Source organism: Crocodylus siamensis, chromosome 4 (assembly GCF_052110815.1).
Source record: "Crocodylus siamensis isolate JL-2025a chromosome 4, ASM5211081v1, whole genome shotgun sequence".
Taxonomy (NCBI): Eukaryota; Metazoa; Chordata; order Crocodylia; family Crocodylidae; genus Crocodylus; species Crocodylus siamensis.
In genome coordinates, this window is record NC_143398.1 from 151,798,253 (window position 1) to 151,817,254 (window position 19,002).

General features: G+C 48.5%; 1 protein-coding gene across 1 annotated transcript in view; it reads left to right on the forward strand.

The window, feature by feature from the left end:
• Window positions 1–3,081: 3,081 nt before the first annotated feature.
• Window positions 3,082–19,002, forward strand: part of ACE (angiotensin I converting enzyme) — a 59,388-nt gene continuing 43,467 nt past the window's right edge. The window contains exon 1 of the mRNA XM_090044162.1: window positions 3,082–3,384. Within this exon, the coding sequence (XP_089900288.1) occupies window positions 3,172–3,384 (213 nt within the window). The 5' untranslated portion in view covers window positions 3,082–3,171. The remainder of the gene's footprint in view (window positions 3,385–19,002) is intronic.

Genomic DNA, 19,002 nt, shown 5'->3' on the forward strand with positions numbered 1-19,002 from the left:
GTAGTATCCCATTGAGGAGGAAGAAGGAGAGGAGGGAGAGGATGGGGGAGGGAGTCCTTACAACCCAAGCTGGGACAAACTGTTTGGTTGACTAGTTTTTCACCTAATAGTGCAGAGACAGGTCAACTGAAATCTGAAATGTATCATGTCTTTGTGAAGAATTGAGTGGATTGCTTAGCCCAAAGTGGAAAACTGGAAAAAATACAAATGTAGAAAAGTCCAAGTGTTTCCATTTTTCCTTTTGAAACATCTCCTTATGATGGAATTTGCCTCAGATTTATTTATTTTTAAATAAAATACAGAGACACTGAAAGACCTTCCATTTTCTAATCAAATGAAATGCTTCCTTCAGTCCCAAATGAAACCCCTTCTGACTTTTTGTTCTGGCAAGAAAGAAAAAATAAAATATTTTTGTTTCAGCCTGACTCAAATGTGAATCTTTTCCCAATTTGTTTGTTTTGGCCAAGACACAGAAACTATCAGTCTATTTGTATCATTCTGCTGCTGCTTCGTCTCATGTCTCACCACATTTGACCATTTTCTTAATCATTCTGCTTACAGCTCAAAATCCACCTTCAGGGCCATCCCTAGGGGAGGGAATGAATCAGGGCAACTGCCCCGGGCCACGTACTTTGGGAGGCCCTGCAGACCCAAGCAGAACGGCTTCAGCAACTCCATGCTACCACCAGATTCATGTCTGATCTCTTGGCACCCCCAACCCCCCTCCCCCCACCCAGCTTCCTCGTGTTTGGGGACAGGGCCCCGCACAGGCTGATTTGCCCCAGGCCCCACACCCTGCTCAAGTTGTCTCTGCCCACCTTGGAGTGGGGCACTCAGTGGTAACCTGGTCCAGCCACTTTGACTAAGTACAGACAGTCAAAAAGCCTGAGCTGAATCAATTCAGTCTTTACAAGTTAGTCTAAGATGCAGAGATTAAACTGAGAAACAACTGGACACACATTGACTTTTGATTCAGGAAATGGAGCCACATGCCTACAGTGGCTCAGGCCAGAAGCCAGCAGGCGCTAGAGCATGGCTCTCTGGCATGAACCATCATGTGCTGCGTGTTCATTTCCTCTTTCTGCTGCCCTGGAGGTGTCTGGGATTTCCAATCCAGAATCACAAGAGCAGGACTCTGCAGGGTTGCTCATCACTTCCCCTTCCTGCTTCCAGGCACAGGCAGGGGCTGCTTCCAGGTGCCTCTGGGATTTGTAGTCCACAGTCACAGCCAGCAGTAAGTTTGAGTGGGGGAAGGGGTGTTTAAACCCCCTCCCTGGCCCCAGAACACAGCTGGGGTTTGCCTGGGTAGGGGCAATCCCTGCCTCCCCCCCACCCCCACCCCTTCTCTGCTGGAGCATACAGCCCAGCCCAGGGCTGGAAAGCATGCTGGGATGCTGGGGGACTGTGATTTAACTTGAACTGGGCAGGGGTCTGGGACAGAAGTTTCATAAACCGATTTGACCCAAATCAGTTAAGTCTGACACTACATTCAACCAGGTGTATCTGAAACCAGTTTCAGCCATTTTGAAACTTGTTTATGTGCCCTGAGCTTCTATTCTGTTGCAGGTTTAAACCAGTTTCTGATCCCTTAAACCAGTTTATGTGTAAATTCTGTCCCTAGCCTTCATGGTAGAGGGTGGTGACATTAGTTTAGACACAGGTTTTGAGGTGAAGTGGTGGCTAGTCCTGTTGTGTAGGGAGTTAGGTGAGGGGCCTGGAAGCTGGCTGCCCCCTGGCTCTTGGGTAGATGAGCGCCTCTGTTCCAGGGCAAAATGACAGTGAAGCCTTCAGTAGGAGTGTGATAAAGTGGTCAGTGGTGCAGAACTAGGCACAGCAAAGGTGACCTCAGCCAACTGCCAAGTAATTCAGATGCAGAGACAAAGGAGCTACTAGACTGGAACAGGACAGTGATCTACCTAACCTACAGCAAGCCCTGCATGGAAAAGCAGCAGTCCTAGCTTTCTGGTCAATGGTACAGGCACTGCTGGCTATGGCTGGCCTCCAGGTAACTGGGGGACAGAAGGTGCAGAGATCCGGGAGGACTCTCTGGCTCTGCACATGAGTTATAGGCAGTTCACCCCACTTTTGCCTTCCCACTCCATACTGCCAGCACCACCTCTGCCTCATCGTACACACCCTCAGCACCTTTACACAAGCCCTTATCCCAGGGGATACTATATAGGCCCCCAACTCTTTCCACATTCTCACCTCTAGCTGGATCTGGCCATCATCCCATTTCATTCAACATCCTGGAGAGGCAAGGTGCCCATGCCCCGTTCATCCATCCATCCTGGCTGGGGTTCTCAGCCACATCACCACTGGTGGATGGGGGGGAAACTCGGGGGTTGGGAGTCATGGGCTGGGGGATGGTGCTCACTGTGGTCTGGTCCCAACCCTGCATCCTCCCTGTCTGCTGGCCCTGGGCCAGAGCCCAGGGGCTCCCAGCACCACCCCAACCCACTGCCAGTGCATGACAGATAAGTGCACACTCCTGGAGTGTCTGCTTAAGCTCAGCCATAGTTTGGAGTTGCATTGGAAGGAAGGGCAAGGGACCTTGAAGGGAAACATCCCTGAAGCCAGCCTATGCCTGAACTAATCCAGCCCAAGCCTGCAGTCCTGTCTGATCACTGTTCAGCCACTTCCTGCTCTTCAGCAGCATCTTTGTGTGCTCGGAGACTGGACTCTGACCAGGAGAAATTAGACTGCTCAGGGAAGATGTTCTTGTGTGGGCTGCGTGGCTGAAAGCAGGTCTCCCTGAGCCATCCCCTCCCCTGGGGAGAACAATGGGGCTGGGCTTTCCCGGGGGAGTGGGAGCCATGCCCCTCAAAACATTAGCACTGTCCCTCAGGGAATCTTCTCTTTCCCCTTTTCTCTCTCCTCTCTTCCTCCCCACTCTTTCCCTTCTCTGCCCCCCCCCTTCCCCAATTTCCTCTTTCCTCCTGTCACAGTGAGGCATGAAAAGACTTTGGAACAGAAAGCAGATCTCTATAAGCCGCTGAAGGGAAAGTAAAATGTTCAGTCTTATCTGCTAGGAGAGGCGGCCTCGGTGGGCAGGGTCTCTGCAAGGGCTGCTGGCTTATAAGCAGCTCACAGCTCAGGGAGGATCTCTTTCAAGGCATTAAGGGGAAAGCCTTGTGGAAGACAGGCTCCGGCACCAGGGCTGCTGCCAAGATGCCTCCTCTTTTAAGGCTCCTGCTGCTGTTCCTCAGCCCGGCTGCTGCCTTGGAAGCCAGTCTCTTGCCCCCTGAGACTAAACCCAGCGAGCAAGGGGCTGTCTTGTTCGCACAGAACTACAACAGCACAGCTGAGATAGTCCTGTTCAACAGCGTGTCTGCCAGCTGGACTTACAACATCAACCTGACCGACTTCAACTCCAACTTGCAGGTAGGACCTCTTCTGGCACTGGGGCTGGGGCTGGGGGTGGGGTGGGGGGGCAGACTTGGAGCTGGCAGGATAACCAATCAACGCCTTGCCTGGCATCTTGGGGGGGTGCTGTTAGGACCATGCCACTGACTCTCTGGCTGGCGTGAACTGCCATCAGAGAGCTTCCCGGAAACAGGTTCCTGCTCTGTTCCCTCTGCCTCCCAGGTCGTTCAGTTATTCAGCCCCTGCTCCCCTGGAGCCTGTTAATGTTGTGGTGTTCCTGCCAGGACTCAGCAGACTTGTGCTCCCTCCCTGGGACAAAGGGAACAAGAGTGACACTTGGACCCGTGTCCCAGGCACAGCAGCACAGTATTCCCTGCACCCCCCGTCAGTGAGCTGAGGGTCAGCCCTGCTTAGTACTCCCCTTCCCCTGCCGATTCCTGCAGATGGTTCTGCCTGGAGCAGGGGCTCAGTGCCGGTGACCCCCTCCAGGTTCCCCCCGGCCCTGAGATGCTATGATCCTGTTAACTTGCCAAGAATTCCCAGCAGATTAGGCTTATAGCCACTCCCTTCCAGTTCCCTTCCTTATACATCAGAATCAGGTCCTGAAAAGGAGTCCCCCAACTGCTGCCTTGAGTCATCATGGTCCAGGGGGTCTCTCTTGCCTTGGGCGTGAGTGGTCCTGGACTTCGGGACATGGTCATGTTTTCTTGCCACAAAGCTACAGAGTGCTGGAGAGGGACAGGTATGCAGGGGAAGTGAAGATCCAGCCCAGATTGACTCCAAGTGGCTGGGGCCTGAGGCATGGAGTGGCTCTGGACCCCATACCCAGGAGTCTCTGCCTGTGAAGCTGGGATCTCTTCCAACACTGGCACTGCTACCAACCTCCTGAATGTACAAACGGCTCTGCCTGGAATCTCCCTTCCCCTGGGCAGGTTGGAAGTCCCATTGCTTGGGACAGTTACAATTAGACTGGGCAAGTGCTTGGAATAGAGTCTAAAGGGAGGGATCCTCCACACCTGGGCGGGGTGAGACCTGCTAGCACCACTTGCTTCCCCGCCCCTGAGGTCTGTCTGTAAGGCACAAAGGGGTATCTGCAGAGAGGTTTTGCCAGCCTATTGCCTCGCAGAAGAGGATTGAATTCTCTAGCCCCCTCACCCCTTGTGCCTTGAACATTGATACCAGCATATCTGGGCTATCTGCATATGCCTATACAGCTTATCATCATCCTGGCTGTTGTATGTGTTTTTGCCTGTACGTCCTTGCCCCAGACACGTGATCTTTTTTTCTGGAGGGGGAATCCTAGCTTCTCCCAGCTGATGATGTAAGATATGATAAGAAGAATGATATGTAAATGGGTCTCCCTCTGGGCAACTTCTAGTAAGCATAACGGCTTTGAGGACTATTGGTTAGATCAACCCTGTGGCTGCTCTGGACTGTACAAGGTGTAACAATAAGCAGTGAAGCAAGTGGATGTAGCTTGTGACAGTACATTGACCTTGGGAATCATATGACTAGTGTCATGAAATAAAAATGTCACTTGTGGACCAGTGCCTCTGCAAGCTGAGCCCCTCATTATGCTGGGGGAAGGATCTGGAATAGAGGAACATTGCATTGATCACTCCCCTGGTATAACTGAGGATTTGACCTACACCTGATTCTGTACAGCGTATATGTCTTTTAGTAAATACTGGATGACTGGCTAAGGAAACATACTTGTATATATGTATATTGGTATGTATACATGCATGTGGGTCTGTCTGTGTATCTACATATATTCTATAAGCCAAGTCCTATGCTGGCAGTCCCCTATAATGCTATGGACCGCAGCAGGACTTCATGGAGAATAAGCTAGTGAAGAATTTGGAGCCAGCTGTGTATTAAGCATGTGCAGCTGTATTAAGTGTGTATATCTTTATCCATAAGTCTGTCTTCATGTGTTGGTGGGCAAATCTATTCATATGGCCTCGTACATGTGTAAATATAGCTACCAGTGTGCTTTTAAACCTGTGTGTGCAAAAGAGTATAAGTGTGTGCATGCATTTTTATGAACATTTGTGTGTCTGTATATGGGTATGCATAATCATATATTTATAAGAATGTGTGTGCATGTGTAGATAGGAACAGATACGTATATATGCACCAGTTAGTGCAGAACACTGTAGTCTACCTTCTGACAGGGGTGAGTGGGCAGGAGCACATAACTCCAGCATCTGCATTGGCTCCCAGTAGCTTTCTGGGTGCAATTCAAGGTGGTGGTTTTGACCTATAAAGCCCTAATTGGCCTGAGACCTAAGGAATAACCTGAAGAACAACCTTTTCCCCCATGTCCCAGCACAATTGCTAAGATCAGCTGAGAAGAAACTCCTTCAAGCGTCATTGGCTTGCCAACTCTTCTTGGCGAAAACCCATTCCCAAAAGTCATTCGTCCACTCTGGAACTCCCTCTCTCTTGAGGCCTGCCAGAGCCCCAGCCTGGAAATCTTTTGGAACTGTTGCAAGACCTTTCTGTTTAGACAGGCATTTGCACCCAGGACTAGGCAGAGATGTCTTTTTGTGGGTCTTCATTTCATTTCATTTTATTTTATCATTGCTTTATTTATTCTAGCTGCCGTTTTGAGTTGTTCTGTTCTCTTGCTGAAAGTTGCACTGAGCTTTTGTTGGGAAGGATGGGCATATGAATCGCATAAATAAATAAATATATAAAAATGCTTATGTGCCTGTGCATATAAGGGGGCCTCTTGAGTGTGTGTTTACAAGTGGAAATGTGTGCCCCAGTAAGCTAATGGCATGTTGGACACTGGCATAAAGGACTTCTCATGGGCAATGGCTTTCCTCCTTATTGACCCTGTAAGCTAGTAACTTCTCTCCCTTTCCCAGAGGGGTGGAAACTTCAAAGTGCAGGCCCGCTCCATTTGCATGCCAGATAATTTACTATTTACAAGCTGGAAAGACACTTGTCTAGGTTAACATCATTAAGCAAAGCAGTCCCTGGAGGGGCTTGACCATTAACAGTGCTGTAAAGGCTTGGAGGAGTCCCAGGGAATTTAGCAAGCCTATCTGTTTTCTGGGGGCCCTGTGTAGTCTCCTATTCTGCCCAGGCTGGGACATTACAGGCACAGCTGCCTGCTGCTTACTGGGTACAGTGGGCCAAGGATATCTACATCGGTGCCAGAGGAGTGATCACAGTTCCTACAAACAAGCCAAGCTAGCCTGTGTACCAAGAATAATGAGACCATGGTGTTGCAGGCTGCAGCCACAGAACCCTGGGTGGGCTTGTGCCGTCTGTGATGAAGCCCCTGCCATGCCAGCTGCGCTGCTGTCAGTACCAGCCAGCCAGCTCAGGTCTATCTGTACACACTGCAGTCATGCCTTTCCCACACGTGTAGAAGAGAAACTAAGGGCCTTGTTACACATTAATTGTAGGTGGCTCCTGGACCTCTTAACCCCTGGACTGTCTACACATTAACACCTATAACTAGTTTTAAGCACTCTTTACCACCATAACCAGAGTTATGCCACTCCAGGATAGGTGTCTCTCTGATTCATGTTACCCAGCTCATGTTCCAATAATGTGTGGCCACTCCCCACAGGTGAGCTGCCTAAGTTGCAGTCTTTCAGCATCCCAGGATGTAGTGTCCCCTCCCTCACTCTCCTGTTCTGTGGAGACAAACTTTCCACCCCCTGAACTCCTCTGGCATCAAGCCAACTCCCCTGGGGGCAGAAGAGGTGTGATTTTCCAACTCCCAAGGGTGCAACCCCATGCAAACAGCCTGTAAAGCACATGCCAGCTAGGCATGGACAGGTCCAGGAGTGTGGTCTAGAGGGGATGGCAGGGGAACAAGGTAGGGGACTGGATGGGGTCCCCATTTGCTGGGCTTCTTTCCCAGGGCAGGGCCAGTAACTTCTGCAAAAGCACCTTCCCTCGCTGTTCCTACTTTTCAGCCACCCCAGGAAGCACAACCAGTACTCTCCACACCCCTATCCCAAATCCCAATTTATTAAAACATGAGACCTCCTTTAATTTACTTCCTCTTTATGTTGTTTAAATTCCTTTTTTTAATTTCTTTTTATTTTATCCTTCAGTGGCCGCAGCATTGCCAACCCCATGCATTCAAAAATCCTGTCAGGCTGCAAAAAAAGAAAAATCATGAGATCAGCTTCAAAATCATGAGGGTCTAAATTTAATAAAATCTGGGGGTCTCTAGTTTCTGAGTTTTTAGGCCGCCCGTGATCACATATTCATGTTTTCTTCTACAATCATGCATGAGGCCTAGTAACTCTTCAATGAAAAAATGAAAGCCGGGAGTTTCACGTAATTACAGAATTCCAGGAGCTGCGGCTTTAGGGCAGGGGACATTCAATCACACAAGAATCACAGTAAAATCATGACAGTTGGCACCAGTGCGGCTGGTTGACTTCACCTTCCCCCACCCCCATTTCCTTTCCACTTCCTATTTCATTACCCACCCTATCCCATTAATTCTCTGCCTCCCAGCTTCATGTTCCTGCCCTCTGGCTCAATCTCTCACCCTGTCCCTCCACCTACAGCAGGGATAGAAGTCTATCCTGGCTCACCAGCCCCGTGGAGGCAACTTGGAGCTGTAGTTCCTAGTCCAGCCTCTGCTCACCAGCCCTCCAGTGGCAAGTGAAAGCTGTGCAGGTGGGGGACAGTCAGAGGAGGTGTTTTAGCCTTAAGGTGCGACTGCTTCAAACCTGAGTGAGCGCTAACACCGATCCATATTTGAGCAGCTCAAAGTGCAACACGTAATGTGGCCCTAACTCACATTCCTGTCTCCCACGATTCTAGGAACAAGCTATGCTTTGATGATCCCCCAGCACGCATTAGAGCACCAACTGATGCTGGTGAGGAGTGTCACTAGGTGCTCCCTTAAGGGCAGTTTCTGAATCCTTAGCACAAAGGGGCAGGATCGAGGGCACCCAGTTAGGCCCAACATTTCCATGGCAGCATTATCCAGTCTGCACCCTGTGGGTAAGACCTTCTGCTGGAATTAAGTAGTGTGATCCAGTGGATTTACACCAGCTGAAGACCATTGCCTGTGTGCTTATGGCAGGTGTCCAGCAAGAATCAGCCCTTGACCTTCACGGCTCTGGGATTTGAGCACAGGGAAAGAAAACAGGACCTGCTGCTAGGATTTGTCTCACAGGAGTGCAAGTTAATGGTCAGCACTAGTGGTGGAGGCGAAGCCAGGACGTTGGGTTCTATTGCTGGTGAAGTCAGGAAGTGTGTGACGGGGCTGACTCTGGGCATGGGGACACCAGAACGTCCTGCAGGCCAAGTTGCTACATGTTCACAGGCCGCTTCCTGTTCTTCTTTCCCTTTTTTTGTCCTGGCACTGGTAATAAAAAAAATGCAAGAAATTTAATATCAGCAATACTGTTAATGCTACAGCAGGGTATGCTGGCAGCCTGCAGGGCCAGCCCACACGCTCCACTGCAGAGGCGGATGACTGCTCTCTCTCCATGAGCAGTAGGGCTGTGTGAAATTTCACCCAGTGTTTCGTTTCAAAGCTGTTTCAATGATTTTTGAGCTCAAAACAGTAAAATCCAAATGAAACAAAAGCCTTCGAAACAGCTTCAAAATGAAACAAGGGCACTCTAAATATTTTGATAGTTTCAAGTTTTGAAGCCAGGCTTACTTGGCTTCAGTGCCAGTGCCAGCTGGCAGCACCAGCCTCCTGTCATCTGGCAGGCAGATCGGGGGCTCGTCCACACCCCCCGGGGAGGGCTGTGCTGGACTGCTCCCAGGGGTGCAGGCCCTCCGATCTGCCTCCCAGATCACAGGAGGCTAGTGCTGCCAGCTGGGCCCAGCGGCAGTACTGATCTTTCCGGCGCTGGCTGCGGAATAGCCTATGGGCAAAATGTTGAAACAGCATCAAAACAGAGAAACAATTTCAATGAAATGAAACAGTGCTTTCAAAGCAAAATGAAACTCTAAACAAAACACTGTTCCGTCGAAACAGAAGTTGAAGCCGAACGGTGCTGTTTTGCACAGCCCTAATGAGCATCAGCATCCCCAGGCCTTTGGGAGTGTAAAGCCAGGCTGAACAATCCTGACGCATGGGAGTCAGCAGGTGCAGCTGCTTATCTACCCAGATAGGCAAAGGAACTGGCTGAGCTGGTGGGGATCTCCTCAGTTTGTTCCAGGCTGAGCTTTTATGAGTGCTTCACTATAAGGGATCTGATGCAAATGCTTGCCGTAGCAGGGATTCTGCCTAACTGATGCTTGCTCATAGGGGACAAAGGTGTTTTTGTATTGTTGGACAACTTTTTGGCACAAAGTGCCTTTCTGCAAGTATATCATCTTTCCCAACTACACAGTGAATCCAATAAGAGATATTACTAAAGTAACCTTTCCTGTACCATCACAGCTATAGCAATGTTTCAACCCTACCAAAGCACTCAGGCCAACAGCTACAAAACACTCTTGCTGTTGCTTCCAAGAACTTTTTAGGTTTTACTACAACACGGTTCTCATAAGCATGCAGCAGTTATTCAGTAAGTATATAAAATTTGTGTAGCTTTTATTCATCCTATTAGCCAGGTGATCAGACTGCTCAAGAGAAGATATAGTGCTGAGTTAAACACAAATCCAAAGTGTGTTCCTATTCTATTCTTTTTATCTGTTAGGAGCACTCATATGAAGCCTGCATCTTCGCATTTTATAATTTGCCATTTAATGACCTTTATAATTACAACATTCCTCTATATATTTCCAGGCCTGCTTACCAGGTTTTGGTTATACCACCCTACATGCTTTCCTTTTCTATTATACGAATTTGTACAGACTCTGTCTATCTCTGGATATTCTTGAACAGATCCCAGATGTTCTGATGCGCCCTGTTGCCTTCCCTAGGACTTTGGATCTGCAGGCTTTTAACTTTTACTGCTTCTGGCCTACGCCTCCCTTTAGAAAGCCTGTCTGGCTCAGATGGAGGGGTGCAACTTTCTCTCTTAGAGAAGCTGTTCTGGAATAGAGAGAACCATAGCTGGGTGTGAAGTCCTAACTCTACCAAGCTGTTATTAAGGGAGTCTCAGAGTGTCTTTGCTGTGCTCCAGGGCCTTAGCAATCCAGACACAAAGACTAGCCCTAGGGAAAGTTATTTAATAACTTAATTAATGATTTGGAGGATAGGATTGAGTCTGGTTAGTAAATCTGCAGATGGTATCAAGCTGGATGGAGTTGTGGACACAGTGGAGGATAGTCAGGACTCTGATTTTGAATGACCTTGATAAATTGGAAAAAATGGTCCAAAAATCAAATGAAATTCAGTTAAGACAAATACAAAGTCCTGCACACTATTCCTTTTCTTGCTGTATAAGTCTCTGGGTTTGGCTCACTACATGTCATTTTTGGTTGTTCCAGTGAAAAACATGCCACTTAGATCCCAGGTAGGAATTATAGTCCTGGCTGCATAGTCTGCATGTGTAGGCAACTATGTATATGTGCATATTGGATATCTACAGTAGGCTGTGCACTGGTCACATCCCAAACCTGGCACATGTTCATACATCTTTCAGATGTACAGTGACCTTAGAAATCAGAAAATGCAGTCAAGCAAAACTCACATCTAGCAGACACAGGACTTAGACACAGGAACAGAGGGGGAGAGGAACACTTCTTCACTTTTGCTTGCATTAGCTGCGTGGGTAGGGCTCTTGCCTGGGAAGGTGGAGGCTCTAGGCTCCACCTAACACAGAAGAGGTTTGAAGCTGGCTCTTGCTGACTTCCTAACCCAGCACTCTAACCACCCCATCACTAGCCAGCACTTAAACACCTTCCCTAATGGCAGTGTCATGACCTCTTGCTTCCTGCGGGTTCATTGGGACCTGTCAGGAACCAAGATGCTTCCCCTCCACCATGCAATTATAGCACTTGCACACCCTGGTAAATAGTTTACACACGGGTTCCTGTGGGCTTGTCCATAAACACTTTACTCTGCCACCAAACCTTCCAGCACAGAAAGAGGCCACCCCCTGCCGACCTGCCAGAGCATGTGCATGTCCGTGCCCTTTGAGCATTTCCACAAGACCAGCCAGCAGCTGCACTCTCAGAGTATGAAGAAGCCTCTGAAAGAAGGTACCAGCTACTCCAGGGTCCATGGCAGACAGCAGAAGGCATGGGAGTGTTCACCTGGACTTTCTGCCAACTGCTGGATAGCAACAGAAACTTGATGGCACTTGGCAAAGGTGGAATAACTCTGACAGTGGAAAACAGTGCTCTGCTACCACAAAGGGGCTTGAAGCATGAACACTGCTATATACTAGACCCAAGTCCTCCCTGCATGGTCTCCATTCAGAGGTCTTTGGCAATCTATTTTCAGCCTTTGGAGCTGTTTGGATTGGTCCCACAAGCTGCATGATATAATCTCCGTTTCATGACTGGGTGCCAGTAAGGAGGAGCCCCTTGGTTCTGCAGGTTTGGCTTCCCCAAACTTTTGTGCAAACACAGCGTCATTCATCGGACTGAGAACCAAGAACAAGGACAAAACAAAAGAGCAGTTCAGAGCTCCAAGCATGTACCATATTGTTCCATCCACCCACATCTGCTGCCCAGGGAAACGAGGCCTCTATATGAAGAGAGAGATTAAAACAAAACAATCCTGGCTTATTGGAGACTAGTTGAAATGCCATAAATAACAGCTAATGAGCTATAAATCAAATTCTACAATAACAATAAACAGGCACTTAATGTGTTTTCATTCCATTGCTGCTAAGTGTGGACTTGGATCCGCTGCTTATCAAGTCAGCGTTTCCAGCCAGTTCTACTAGTTAGCAAAATATTAACACAGAGCACCACCTGGAGAAGCTGCTCCTACCCTTTGGCTTTTCTGGGAAAGGTTGTTCTCAGGGGCCTCCTTGGCTTCCGACCTTGCAGTCTCTGCGGCTGCATATAAACCAGTCAGCTATGAGTGTGTGGTGAACCTCAGAGGACTTTAAAGCCTGCTTTAGGACAATTCCTAGGTTATTTTCCCCTCTGATAACCTCTCACTGAAGTCACTGGGTCAGACCCTGAGGCCTTTTCACAGTGAGATGGTTGTGGAGACAGGAGTCAGTTCTTAGCTTGTAAATAAAAAACATCACCTAACCATGCATGTGATGCTCACTGATCTATTTGTGGCTCTATGTTGCCCGCTAGATACTGGACTGCGTAAGAGGTTTTGTGCATTTCCACATTAGCACCAGCAGTATCAGGGTATGATGTTTAGATCCTAGCAGGTGACCCATCCAGCTTCAGTATTGTTTATCTACTATATTTAGACATGGCTTGTTTGCAAAGAACTCCCCAGGTTGCATCCAGTTCCAAGTACAGCTGAATGGCTCCAGCCTTCATGTAACAGCTTTGAGTGTTCTCTGCCCTACACCGTCTTTTGCCCAGTACATGGCCTCCAGCCATGGTGAGCAGCAGATCTCTCTTTTCAAGACATACAAGTGAGTTGTTTGAGTCCAGTATTCCTTTCCTGTGGATACGGTGCACACCACAAAGGGGGTAATTTGGTGAATGATGGTGAAGCCTAATGAGATCAGAAAGGAATGCCCCATTTCCACAACGGAAACCATGCTGAGCCTGTAATATTAAGCATAGTTCATGCTGTAAACTATATGCTAGGGGTGAAAGGGAATGGGGTTGCCATGGGTAGCAAGAGTGAAGGGTCCAAAACTGGCTTAGAGACAGGTCATCTTTCTATCTTACAATGTGTGCAGAAACAAGGAGAGCTGCCTCCCCCAACTTCCCCCTCTGGGCTAAAATAAATTCATCTCAGGGTACTTCTCTGTTCTGGGTTTACCAGCCAAGAGGCCACCAACTGTCCCAGCTAGGACCCAAGACTACAACCCAGCCATCAAGAACATGCCAATAACTCTTTCTGTCACTAGTGGTAGGGACACAGGCTGGCCATAGTGAACCCAAGGTGAAGAGCTTTGAGCCCAAGCCCCAGCCTGCTGAACAACCTAGTGCATTGAAGAAGGCATGCGTTTTCTTTATAGATGGTGGCTACCATCTCTTCCTGGACAAAATACGAGTAGGGGGCTTTGTGTAAGGCTGGGGTAGAATTAAATGAACGCCTGGCTCCCTGGACTCCTTTCTGGAGGATGCAACGTGCTAATAGATCCACATAAGATTGTCCCAGGCATGGGCTTCCCCAGTATTCCCTCCATACCAGTGCTCAGGCTCCACAACTAATTGCAAGTGGTCAAGAAGCCTAAGGTTGACTCAGTTGAGTCTTTGCAGGTTAGTCTAAGCTGCAAAGATTAAACTGGATACACATTTACCTTTGATTCAGAAAATGCAGCCACATGCCTGCAGTGGCTCAGGCCAGAAGCCCAGGGTGCTAAGGCATGGCTTTCTGGCACTTTTTCCTGCTGCCCATGAAGTCTCTGGGATTGGTGCTCCAGACTCATAACAGCAGGACTCTGCAGGGTTGCTCATCACTTCCTTTCTCTGCTTCCAGTACAGGCAGGGGCTTCTTCCAGGTGCCTCTGGGATTTGTAGTCCACAGTCACAGCCAGCAGTAACTTTGTGCAGGGGAAGAAATGTTTAAGCCTGCTCCCTGGCCCCAGACCTAAGCCAGGATTTGCCTGGGGTGGGGTAGTCCCTGCCTTCCTCCACCCAACCCTTCTCTGCTGGAGGACACCACACAGTCCAGACCTGGAAAGCATGCTGGGGGACTGTGATTTAACTTGAACGGGGAAGGGGTCTGAGACAGAAGTTACATAAACTGGTTTGACCCAAATCAGTTAAGTCTGATGCTACATTCAACCAGGTTTATCTGAAACTGGTTTCAGCCATTTTGAAACTGGTTTATGTGCACTGAGCTTCTTTCTGTTACAGGTTTCAACCAGCTTCTGATCACTTAAACCGGTTTATGTGCAACTTCTGTCCCTAGCCCATCTGTGGCCCAAGTGGGCTAGATACTTTTTTTTTGTACCAGCCTTCCTCCCTCCTTGAAAGGCCTGGATAGATGTGGGTGTTGCCTCTGACTTGCAATCAGTGAAGTAATCATCATGTATTATCCCTGTACTGTTTAGCAGACCACAAACCAGAACCCAGGACAAGCAGCATATGTAGAGGATCTACAGGGCCAACAAGGTCTCCACCCTCTAGAAATAAAAGAGATGAATCAAACCTTGCATCTTTTCCAGGGCTCTTTTGGCACAATACAAACCACTCTCCTGGTCTTGAAGGCTTAAGGAGTTCACAGTAGGCTCCAGCCAAATCCTGCACCCACAACACACCCTCCTGCTCCTCTGCCTTGGGGCTTTTTAACCTTGTTGTCTACTGTAACCTAGCAGCTACTCAAGTACCAGCTGTACCCACTGCAATGCACAAAGGAGGGAATGGCCTGGAAGCTGCCCTATGTAGCACTTAGGTTTGATGCTTGTTGGAAGCACCTGCTTTGGCAGCCTCCGCCAGGAATGCTGACACTGGAGCATTTTGCTCATTGGAAAAACATACCCCCTCAGCTCTGCAAAGTGAATAGGGCAGAGGCTGGACGCACACCCAGGCTCACTGGGATTTTTGCATGGCACAGAGTTGGATCTAGATGCCCCTGTTCATCTCCAGCTGCCCCAAGGCATTGCCAGCCAAGGGCTGCTATGAAATCCTCCCCCACAATGAGAAACCATGGCCTGAGCAGTTCACCTCTTGCTGCCTGGGTGAGCTCCCTAATTACTGTCTATACTACACCTCCTTAGGGGATCAGGCAAAGCCATCACTCCCTGTGGCTGCCAGGTCAGCACCTTTCACAGGCATTGTGCTAGTCAAGAGCCTGACATGATTTGAATGGATCTAAACCCGGAGTGGTTGAGTGCTGTGCTGTCACTATTTGTATTATGCTAGATGACCCAGCTAGATCAGGTTCCCTTGTCCCAGGCACAAGGCACACACATTAGCAGACAGACCTTGCCCCAAAGAGTTATGTTTAGAACAGGGGTTTTCAGCTTTTTTGTATCAGTGTACCCCTGGCAGCTGGACACAGAGCGGTGTACCCCTGGAGGCCGGATGTGGAGCTGGCTGGTGGGGGCAGGGGTGGTGCACAGCTGAATGTGAAGCCGCAGCAGCCATGTGTGAGCTTCCCCCACTCTAACCATGTCCTTTCAGGCAGGCGGCACCTGTGCGGCAGCACAGGATGATGCATGGCGGCACTCTGTCCCCGCTTGCGCATACCCACTAGGGCCTTCTCAAGTACTCCCAGGGGTACATGTACCCCCAGTTGACAACCCCTGGTCTAGACAGAGAAGACAAAGGAAGCCAGGGCAACAAAGACACAGATGAGGAAGTGACTTGCCCAAAGTTACCCAAAAAATCAGTACCAGACCCAAGTACAAACCCTAGGTCTCCCAGGCCCATTTTATACTCACTGGACACTGCTGCTTCCCAAGTACAGAAGGATGGTTACTGCCTAGAGCTTGCTTTTCCAGTACAGATGACAGACACCTGGCAAACTTAACAAGGAGCTGCATACAATACTTGTCTTACGTGCCCTAGCTTTGCGGGATACACCTGGATGCATCTGGTGCCCAGATATATCAGGGAGGAGAACATTAGAAATACTTTGAGCAAAAAACTTGACAGAAAGATAATGCAGCATCTACACTGTATGTAACTAGGGCACTATGCCTTTACATTTCCCTGTGTTCTTCCTACCTATTGAGTTATTTCCTTCCACCTGTTTCTGAGTGAGATGCATACACTGTGCTTTCTCTCCACTAAAAATTTTTCTTTCCATGGTTGTTGTTTTCCTTAACCTAAAATAGAAGTCTCAGTCTTGCCAACCCCAAGCTCCCAAAAGCCGTGCTCCAGAACATAATAAGATTGGCTTGAAACTCATGAGACATAAAAAGTAAATGCTTATATTTGGGGCTCTTATTTATGTCTTATCATGTGCTTTTAGCTGTTAGGCCACACAAAGTCCAACGTCAAGCCTTACTCTGCAAACACAAGGGTCAGAAACTTCCTTTTTTTAATTCAAATGGGAAGTTGAAAGGTGATCTTCTCACAAATCTGGGAAGTGGTACTTTATGGAAACAACCAAATATTCCCAGTTTGTGATAAAAATCACAGGTCACCAATGCAGGACTTTCCAAAGAAATTGGCATTGCTGTCTCCATTTCCACCACGGCTGAGTCAGCCTGAGTCATTGCTTCTGGATAATCCTGCCCTGAAAGGGAGCAGAAACCCAGAGAGATGAGAGGTCAGTTTTACGCCTAAGATTCCAGTTGTAAAGAGCTTACAAAGGGTTAATACATGATGAACAGCTGTTTGAAGCATGTTGCAGACACAAGCTGCTTATTTTCATTGTTCTTTTAGGCACCTCACTTGAAAATGCAAGGGACATTCCTTAGCCATGGTCATTTGCAAGTGATTGACTTTGGGGCCTCTATAAACACTGATGCAAACATCTCCTAATGATGTATTAATCATTCATAATTTAAACTAAATGAAGCCTTGCTGTGAAGTTTGACCAACAGACTTCTCCCCTCCCAGCTGTGCAATTTATTTAACTTTGGCTGTTGCAAATGTCAGCAGAGCTGCAGCCTTCCCCTGCAAGGCACTTACAAGCCACCTGCTGCTTCCATTCAGTTCAGAAGCAAGACCTTGAATGACACCCCTCTAAGTGCTCGTTTGCTCCCTGGAGAAGCTCCAGGCAGGGAGAGATTTCTGCCTTGGCTGGAAACCGATGTCTCCTCTTATAAATGTCAAGGATCTGTGCAGCCTGTACATTGCCTCTGATTATCTGCCTCTTCCCATCCAGCCTTCACATCAAGCACAGTAATTAGCAGCTTGTGGCACTTCCAAGTTGGCAGGGTTTGCATCTGCAGAGCTGACAGGTGAGGGTGAGACCCAGCATCCCAACGGAGTCCAAGTGTGGTGTCAGTCCCTAGCAGGGGTGGGCTGCAGCTCCTACACAGTGGAGTCAGTAGCCAGAGCCCATGACAAGAAGGAAGGTTATTCCAACACACAGGAATACTGCTAATTACTGAGATCAATAGCAAATGGGCAACTTTTCTGCAGCTGACCACTGCTCTCACTGGCTAGGCAGTTGTCTTCCCACAAGCTGTTGGAACACTGCCTTAGATCTTCCTTACCAGGTGCTGGGAATCTGAATCTGGCTCATGGTTCCCCAATTTCTATGTAACAGGCCACACCATGGTCTTGCATTCAGACACCCCAAACATGGGCATGTTGGGAATCCAGAGCTGGCTTATCTCAGCTGCTTGCAAAGCAGGACCCAGACACTACTGTTCATTCCATGTGGGCAAGGCCTCTTTTTACAGAGAGCCCCCCAACTTCCAAGGAAATGTGCTGGTCTAGCAGGGAGCCCAGGTGCAGTGAGCTGCAGGATTGGTGCCTTGTGGCACAATCCCACGGATACTAGATCCCCCTGTAGAGGCCATTGTATGCCTCTGCCACTGCCTGATAAGTGGGTCTAAATGTGGTCTGTCAGGTGCTTCCTTTGCTACCTTTTCTTGGCAAAATCCCCATGCAGACCCAGCACATCTGGCCCCTATAGGGCTCTCTGAGATGCACTTTGGGAAAGTGAGATGTGAAAGAAAGCACCTAAGGTCTCCGTGTCCTCTTTGGAAGCTTGTGTCCAGCACTCTACAGTTGTTAACTTACACCAGATTTGAGCCAAGCATCCCTATTCATATTGGTCTCATGCTTGTGCTTAGCATCTACTTTGGTGCTGCCCTGAACAGGAATGGACTTAACCATGAGTCTCACTGCTTTTCCAGATCAAGTCCTTTCAGCTTACCATATTTATCCTACTGCTTCTCTTGCTTATATTATAGGAAATGTCTTAGCCCTCATTGTAACTGCTAAGTGGAAACCTTCCCACACTCTCTCTTTCTCTGTGGGAGCCAATAGATCAAGGGATCACCTGTTCCTGGAGAGTTTTGTCCAAAGTCAGGAATGATCCCAGAACCTGATCAGTAGCTTCTCAGTATGAGGGTAAAATAAGCATTCCCATGTCTCATTTGTTGATCCTTCCCTGTCATTAGAAGTTGTTCTCTTTTGCCATTCACTGGGTTTTTTCCCTTTCTCCTTGTCATTTTCTTTCTCTCATTTGTAATTTTGAGGTCAGATTCTCTGTAGCCCTAAAGCTTGTGGATCACATACCAGTGTAAACTTAGGCCTGCAGCTCCTTTACACTCAGGTCCTTTTACCCCACACTGGTAGTGTCTGCAAGGGGATTATGTCGTATTACACTTCCCTCTACGTTCCCTTATGCTGCCAGAACAGGGCCTTGATGTGAGAAAACATCAGGCCCATTGAGTGCCAAGGGCAGAGCATGACACATAACCAAAATGGTAGTGACTCAGACCCGCTTTGCCTTCTCCTGGCACTGTGGAAATGTCAGTATATGGAACAGGCAGGGGCAGCCTGGCTGCATGTGGTACCTTTTTCCTGTTAGCACCAGTTTCAAGAGAAAGTCCAAGCCCTGGACTGGAGTAGGGAGGAGAAGAGGATGATACTATGGGGATCCTCCTTGGGTTTTGCTAAATAAAGGTGGCTCCAAACAGGAGCATCCCCCACTCTCCCCTGCCTGATCCTAGTAACTGCACAGGTGTTTTCCCATCCCATCCCATCCCAGCTAAGTCCCAGGGCACCCATCAT